The sequence below is a fragment of the Bombina bombina genome, chromosome 1, assembly GCF_027579735.1.
Source record: "Bombina bombina isolate aBomBom1 chromosome 1, aBomBom1.pri, whole genome shotgun sequence".
In the NCBI taxonomy this organism is placed as follows: Eukaryota; Metazoa; Chordata; class Amphibia; order Anura; family Bombinatoridae; genus Bombina; species Bombina bombina.
Genome location: NC_069499.1, coordinates 1,279,059,870 through 1,279,068,721, shown reverse-complemented (window position 1 = coordinate 1,279,068,721; position 8,852 = coordinate 1,279,059,870). Strand labels below are relative to the sequence as shown.

The window sequence follows — 8,852 nt, the reverse complement described above, 5'->3', positions numbered from 1 at the left end:
GGAATATAACTTTGAAGAACCCTGATTAGATAATCCTGCTTCAGGGTTTGAGATATCCCAGAGCCAGGTAGCTATGGCTCCAATAATGTTAGCTTCTTCTAAAGAAATTCCTATAGAAAATAATTTTCTTGTTCATTAAAAAAAATGTATAGCTATATTTCCAATAAATGTGTTAGCAACTGTCATATCTGGTAATTAGTAGCTGATAACTTGATTCATACAAATCTATATAGCTATATATAATGGAATAAAATACAAATGCAATGTTAAAAAAATATAAACTCCACACAACCATTATTATGGAATATTTTTTAAAGTTAGTATAGATAGGAATATAAGTATATAATACAGTTGTTATTTATTTACTGAATACAATACCAATATCATGGTATTTTAGTATCAGCCTTCATAGCTAGCTCTGGAATTCTAGAAATACTTGCATCAGTGACTGGAGGGCTACATTTTGGAGCTGTGCTCGGTCTCACCTCAATACTCCGACTGGCATATAAGATTTATAGAGATTTGACATAACAAACAATCAATATATAACAAGTAAGAATACAGATTAAAAGGACCTGCACAGACATTATTTTAAAAACAATTGTTCAAGAAATGTAAAAATGTTATTATATTATTGCCTGTTGCCCCTTATTTAGACTTAGCATTTCATATACTGATAACTAATATTTGTTAAACTTTTTTCTTAAAAAATGAATATATTATTTAGGGTTTTTTTTTTCTTACCCATTTCGAGCAAAATTGGCCCAGTATTTCATAACTATTTTGCTTAGGGTTTTTTCTTCATCAGAAGCAGAAACTTGTAAAAGAAGAAATATGTTGGTGATTCTGATTTTAGATTTATTTGCAATAAATTAAACTGATTGGAAACAAAATGGCTTACTATTGAAAATGGTATCTTCAATCAAGAATGGAAGACCCAGAACAGAGAACAATTCATCTCCATGATCTGCTTTAACAAAAGGTGGCCTGAAATCTTTAAAACATAAAGGGCTGTGCTGATATTCATAGAAATAAACCGTCAGACCAGAATCTAAACAAATAAAAGAATTGATCATTAAGAATGATGTTACAACAATGCAGTTCAGGACTACCTAGTTACTCAAGGAAATAAACTGAACTAAACTTAATACCACATTGCAAAAGCAATAAGACTATGAGGCCCATTTATCAAGCTCCGAAAGGAGCTTGAGGGCCCGTGTTTCTGGCGAGCCTGCAGGCTCGCCAGAAACAGCAATTATGAAGCATAACCCGGTCCGACTGCTCTGAGCAGGCGGACAGAGATCGCCACAATTCAACCCGATCGAGTATGATCGGGTTGATTGACACCCCCTGCTGGCCATGAATCTGCAGGGGGCGGCATTGCACTAGCAGCTCACAAGAGCTGTTGGTGCAATGCTGAATACGGAGAGCGTATTGCTCTCCGCATTCAGCGAGGTCTGTTGGACCTGATCCGCACTGTCGGATCAGGTCTGACAGACCTTTAATAAATAGGCCTCTATGTGAAGAGATATTTAAAATAAAGGACTGAAATTTGAAATAAATATTAGTAGAGAAATGCATGATAGAGATCAAAGTATTGTAATAAATTCTACATATTCTTTACTGAATTATGGTAAATATTGGGATCCATCTGGGTCCTGTCCTCCCCCCCAATATCTTTATTAATGAGAACAGTGGTTGTGAAAAATATTTAATTCTGGATACTAAATTATGGAAGGTTATTACGTATAAGTGAACAAATAGGAAACAGAAGTGACACATTTTTTATTACCCTGGTTGTCCCCGAATCGCCACTTCTGTTTCCTATTTGTTTGCTGGCTGGCAACTTGAATCCATTGCCTAGGTAGCGTCTCCCTGCCTGTGTGCTGCGCACCAGTTGTGACTTGTGACATGTACTCAGCGACTCAGAGCGTGTGTGTCCTGGAGCCGGAGAGAGTGAACAGTATTACGTATAAGTGCTCTTAAAGGGAATTTGTAGAACATTGAAGAATTATATGGCAAATAAGCCTTTATAGATTAATAAAAAAAAATAATTTTGCTGCAAACATCTTTGACAAAACAAATCTCTTAAGGATATATATTACAGCTTACAAATGTTTCATAGATGACTTTTTGGTTTGTGTGGGTTGGCACTCTTGAATTGGCCACTGCGTTTGTGGAATACTTAAATGATAATCAGATTGGCTTGCCGTTCACTTTCGAATTTAAACATGAGTCCATAAATTTTTTTAGATGTTACTTTGTCTGGACTGTCTGATGGCAAAATTCAGTCCAGGGTGTATCGTAAACCAATCTATGGCAATTCTTTGCTTCATGCCAAGAGTTGCCAACCATGACACGATCCATATGCTATGGTGAAGGTGCAGTTCATTAGGTTGAAACATAATTTTTCCTGAGAAAACTGTCAGTGGAAATCTAATCAGCTAATCAACCAATTGAAGGAGAGGGATACTCCCATAATGACATACAGGGAAGTTGAATATTTAGAGAGGAGCACTCTGCTGAGGGATAAATCACTCCAGGATAAGCATACCTCCTTCAAGGGAGTTACTTTAGCTACCAGCTACAGTGCTCAATACTATGACATTTTAAAATTATTTGCAGACACTTCCCACTATTTTTCAGTGGATGATGTGTTACAGGTAGTGGTGAAATGTGGTCTTAGATGTTCATATACATTTTTTTAAAACATTTGATACTGATTACCCAGAGAAAGAGCTCATGGCTGCCATGTCATGGCATGTACATATGTGGTCATCGTAAATATAGACCTGGCTCTTATGCCTTGACTACTGAAACATTCTCTTTCATGGTAACGGGAAATGTTTCACATTGATGGTTGTCTGAATTGTAGTTCCACATATGTGATATATTTAATTACCTGTGAACCTTGCAACGTTCAATATGTAGGGTTAACCACTAGGGACATACGGTCCAGAAATAGGGAGCATTTCTCCACCATCAATGTGGGCACCTCATCTATGGCCATAGTACAACACTTTGTGCAAATTTATCAAAATAATTTAGAACCCTTAAGGTGGTGTGCTTTTGAGATGATAGCAATGCCCAAAAGTGGTGGTGACAGACTTAGACTTCTCAATAAACGTAATATGTTTTGGATCTTTAACTTCAGGATGGGATTGCCCCTGGGCTTGAATTCAGAATATGACTTAATTATTTTGAATAGTTTGCCTTAAAGAATAGCAAATCTGCAATTTAACTTGATATTAGCATACACATTTATTCAATATATTTATTGTATTTGTGATGTAATCATATTAATTGTGTTGACTGTGTTTTTTAAAAAAAATTATACATTCACCATACATCAATGTATTGTCATTGCAGACAAAGTATAGGTATTGTTTAAGTGAATAGGTAGGAAGGAGTGGTTTTGTATTACCTGGTTGGAAGTGTGAGTGAGAAGGGGAACAGTGTGGATACGGCTGATGTTTGAACAGGTGTGAGGTTGGTGCTATTCCTCCTTGCTGTGAAGTATTGTATGGGCCGCCCGATAGTAATCCCACCTCGTGTGCAACAACATGGGATAATATTTCCAATTTCCGGATGTGGTTTTACGTTGTAATGGGTGAGAGTGATTCAAAAGACTAGTATCATTTTTGTGATTCATATTATTCTCTGGAGCAAATATTGTTTCTTACTTTATTAAGACTGATGACTGACAATATAAGGGGCATTTGAACTACTTTGGGACATTAACATAAGCATGTTACCCTGATATTAAGTTATGCATTTGGAAATAATGCCACAACCATGATGCAGTAAGCAATATAATGATAAATGTAAAACTTTATTTAAACCTTCTAAAATATTAGTGTCTGCAATCAGCTAAATGATAACACTCTTATATTAAATACCTCTATGATATTTTGCAGTTTTGATAGCTGGCACAACAAACATAACGTCTCCACCTAAATCAAGGAATCTGTTTCTTATTTCTTGAGGATCATCTGTGTCACCAAAGTATTCGCTCATTATTGTACTAATGGACTCAGAACTGATGTCCTATAAGGAACAGATCATATATAACTACATGTAAATATTTATAAAAGTTACATTCATGGCAGATAAATAGAAACTGAATAAGAATCTTACAAGTAAAGAAAGTTTATGAAGCAGTGATTCCACTGAGTCTATAGTCATTCCATCTGCTAATTCAGTTATATTCATCGCCTGGTAAAAAAAAAAATGCAATTAATGTTTCAATTTATACAGAGCAGAAAATGTAAAAAAGTTTTCATCATGTTAAGAGAAGAATGTGGCCTAGATTACAAGTAGAGAGTAAAAATGTTAGTGATTTGGTGCACTAACATCACTAGAGCACAAACCTCTCAGATAGTGTGGCCATGCTAAGTCCCTCACCTAATAAATATATATATATCTTCAAAATAGAAAGAGTCCCAGAGTCAAAGATCCGTGAAATAAAGATAAGTCTTTATTTTTCCATAACGTAAAACATTCCAGGAGGGTCTTCAGTAAACTCAGTAAAACATCACAAGAGTACTGAACGTTAACACGTTTCGGCTAAGGAGCCATAATCATAACTAAAACAGAACACTTGTGTAACCTATTTAAAAGAAATAGGTTACATTTAAAAGAAATAGGTTACTAGAAACTGATTGACCATTAATTAGCCAAATCACGTGTGTCTAAACTGAGGAGTAAAAGTTAACCCTATAAATTTCTATGCTGCCTGTGACAGAGTGAGAATATTCATCTATCATAAATACAGACCCTAATATGCAATAATTAGAAAATTCAAAAGTAATTACATATGCTTGAATCAATACGGAACATAGTGTAAACCTTAGACAAAGGAAGATGTCTAGGGGGATAAATGAGGGGAGAGTTATGCCCATCCAGTACAATATATTGAATGTAAAAAAGGGAAGAATTGATTGTTTGGGACTTAACTAAGAGGGCCTGTTGATATTACATCACATAAATGGAATAAGAGCTATGTAAATGTTTCCATGTGTAAGAAGCTCACATGTAGTGCAAAGAATGCTTACATATACATAGAATATATAATAGTTAAAGCTACGTAAACCATTCTACCATTCCTAAAAGGTTGTTGATTACATGTGCATATATCACATCAGACTGTATAGTCCACATCAAAATATGTATAGGTGATGTGTTAAATACCTATGGATAGCTTAACCAATAAGATAAAATAAGGTAAAGCGTGTATATATATATATATATATATATATATATATATATATATATATATATACACACACACACATGTGCATACAATAAGGATTATATATACCTACAAAAGGATAAATCCCAACTAATTGTTATTAAGCATATGAGTTGATACAAAACCAGGTAACAAGTATAGAAACATGTAGAGAAAACACAAAATACCTATTTCCAATAATTAATGAGATTATACTCAGAGTTAAGTCCCCTGGGAACTCTGGTCTGTAATTTAAACACCCAGAACATTTCTCTCTTTCCCAGTGCTTTATTTCTATCTCCACCTCTTGTTTTTTTTTTACCTGTTCTATGACTTGCCACCTGAACGTATCATTCTTTTTGAGATGGACATTTTTAAAATGTTTAACCAAGGGAGTAGTAGCCTCTTCCATTTTTATGGTAGATGGTTACGTATCCCTGTATTCACATCTTGGTAGTGAGTCCATTGTACTGTAGATGACATTTGGTACAGATAATCTGGTAGATGACATAGGAGGATGTACAGTTGAGGCAGGAGGTTATTTGAAATTTGTCTCCAGTGACTTCTGAATGAAAGGTATCAGAAAAAATGCAAAATTCACATGGTCTGCACCTGGTCCTGCCACACCTGTACACCCCCTATGTCTCAGCCATGAGCCAGTATCTTCTTTAACTATAGTTGGGAGTTCTGAAGGTGATAAGTAATTATCAATGGTTTTACTACGTCTATAGGAGCACTGCAGGCCCCTATCAACACTATCCACCAAATTGTCGTCTGCTGCGAGTAAATGAAAGTGTTTATTGACAATACTACATATCTGTTTGTATTGGTCACTGTGATCTGTAACAAAAGTAACCTTGTGCTGAATTTGTTCTTGATGTAGTATAACTGATTTTGAATCACCTATTACTTTGGTTCTTTTAGTTTGATCCACCTGTATCTGTGCCCTACCTGTATCTGTGCCCTATTACAAGGGTATCCTCTTTCCTGTAATCTTTCCCTCATTTCTTTACATTGCTTAACAATACATAAGCTGTTTCCTCTGTACAGTTTCTTTTAACCCGTATAAGTTGTCCCTTTGCTACTGCAAAGTGAACATGCTGGGGATGGCAGCTTTTAGCATGTAAGAGGGTGTTTTTGGTGATTGGCTTCCTATAGAGATCTACACTGATATGGCCATCCTCATTGCCAGTAAGGGTGATATCTAAATAGTTAATAGACATATTGTGGGTCTCAAAGGTAAAGTTTAGATTAACTCTGTTATCATTAATGTACTGGATAAATTCTTCAAGATTAGACATGGGTCCCTGCCATATAAACAACAAATCGTCAATATAGCATCTGTACCTCGCTATATCGCCTTTGAAGGCATTTCCATCCCCGTAGATGTGGGACAGCTCCCACCAACCCTTATACAGGTTGGCATGGGAGGGGGCAATTTTTGCCCCATAGCTGTCCCACATCCCTGGAGATAAAATCTGCTCTAAATTGGAAATAATTGTGGGTTAACAGGAGCGTCACGACCCTCAACACATAACTCACAATTTTAACAATAAAATTGGAGTAGTTGTTCAAAAAGAAGGCCACAGCCTCTATACCCTTATTATGGGGGATAGATGAGTAGAGGGCCGTGACGTCCATAGTCACCCAATTGTATGTGTTAGTGTCCCAGATGAAATTTGATGGACAACATCTTTTGTGTCCCTCACATAGCTATGGAGAGAAAACACAAACGGGCAGAGTATAGCATCCAACCATTCAGATAGATGCTCTGAGAGGGAACCAATTCCGCTAACTATGGGACATCCCTGTATGTTAGAAAGTGACTTGTGAACCTTTGGAAGATGGTGGAAGGTGGGCACTACCAGATGTTCCACTAAGAGATAGTCATGTGTCACTCTATCAAAGTGCCCATCCCCCAAAACATCATCCAAAGGTGACCTGAGTTCCAAAAGAAAACGTCTTGTGGGATCAGTATCCAAACATTTGTATTTGTTAGGATCCCCTAATTGGCGGAGTGCTTCCCCAATATAGTCTGCCCTATCCAGAAAGATTACCGAGCTTCCTTTGTCGGCTGAACGTATGACTATTTCCTTTTTGTCTTGTATCTCTTTAAGAGCTAACCTTTCCTTTCTAGACAAGTTAAACCCTTTCATACCTGTCTCCCTTGCACCAGTAGAAAGTTTGGTTAAGTCTTCTTCAACACGTTTGTAGAAGGTCTCTAATATGTTACCCCTGCTTTGTATCGGGTAAAAATCTGACAGTCTCTTGAAACCGCTAAACTGTTAAACTATTTTAGTTTCTTCATTATAGTTTCTCTGTCTTGTTAATGTGTCCAGTGTGGTTATGTCACAAACTTCTCTAAAATCCAAGGATGTCATTTTTGTTTTACGGTGGATATTATCAGAAAAAGTCACTTGTGTCACATCATGTTCATTATCCTGCATTTGGCTATTAAAATGTTTATTTAAGGTCAGATTTCTGATTAGCCTGTTAATATCTAACATTGTTTTAAACAAGTTAAAAGTACAGGATGGTGCAAAATTGAGCCCATAGCTCAATACTTTGAGTTGTATGGGTGATAATGTATGTGTGGAAAGGTTAATTACATTGTTTATTGGTATTTTTTGTTCTTGTTCCCTATTAATGGATATCTTATTTGTTTCTCCTGTCCTATCCCTGTTAGCTCCATAGGTTTGTAAAAAAAACCTGTTCAAATACCCTGAGATCTTCACCAAAATTAGAGAGATTATCTTCGATTCTAACTTGTTGGGGGGTACTTGATTTAGACCTGGAACCTATAGTCTTTGGTTTGACTACCTGATTTGTGTCATTTGGCAAAGGGGTAGGTTGGACAATAGTAACTTGTTTCTCTGTCTTTTTTAGGATATCTTTGGGTGCTTTAGGGTCCTTAGCCGAAACATGTTAACGTTCGGTACCCTTCTGATGTTTTACTGAGTTTACTGAAGACCCTCCTGGAATGTTTTACGTTATGGAAAAATAAAGACTTATTTTAATTTCACGGATCTTTGCCTCTGGGACTCTTTCTATTTTGAATTTACCTATTGTCCAGGCACCCCGAGGTGAAGGGAGCTTACATACACTTCCAAAGCGTACAGATTCTCTAGCAGCTGAGAACATTGTTTTTTTGGACCAGTGATTGGCTTAAACACAACCACGTGATCAACACACCCCTTGGAGCATGCATCACTGCTGAGTGTGGCAGAGACAGCTCTCTGGAAGCGAGGGATACGGCGAATTGAGCATTCTGACTGAAGAGCGGTAAGTGGGCACAGTTTTCTACTGTCAGAGCACAGGCTGCTCGTGTTTAGGTCCACTACCGCATTTGTGTCAGAGCATTTTGTGATGTGTTGAACTTTCCTTGCAACCACTTGCCTAAGAGCTTAAGCTGATACAGCTGTTTTGGTATTGTTCACAGAACTTTAGCCTGTTTACCAGTTAAACTGGTTACTCCATCACATATGGACGCTTAACTGCTATTTAAGGAAGCGTGGGGCTTTGTGTATAGTACATTTGAACACACTATACATTAGTTTATAGCCTGTGCATCAACCCTCTGTTTTCTGCATATATTATACGTGCTTTCTGGCAGCACTTTACA

General features: G+C 36.7%; 1 protein-coding gene across 1 annotated transcript in view; it reads right to left on the bottom strand.

The window, feature by feature from the left end:
• The window catches only part of LOC128648620 (pyrethroid hydrolase Ces2e), a 117,423-nt gene that overhangs the window by 28,938 nt on the left and 79,633 nt on the right, over positions 1 to 8,852 (bottom strand). Inside the window, exons 9-12 of the mRNA XM_053701400.1 lie at positions 4,138 to 4,215; positions 3,900 to 4,047; positions 902 to 1,051; positions 745 to 817 (exon numbers count right to left, since the gene is read on the bottom strand). Of these exons, the coding sequence (XP_053557375.1) occupies positions 745 to 817; positions 902 to 1,051; positions 3,900 to 4,047; positions 4,138 to 4,215 (449 nt within the window). The remainder of the gene's footprint in view (positions 1 to 744; positions 818 to 901; positions 1,052 to 3,899; positions 4,048 to 4,137; positions 4,216 to 8,852) is intronic.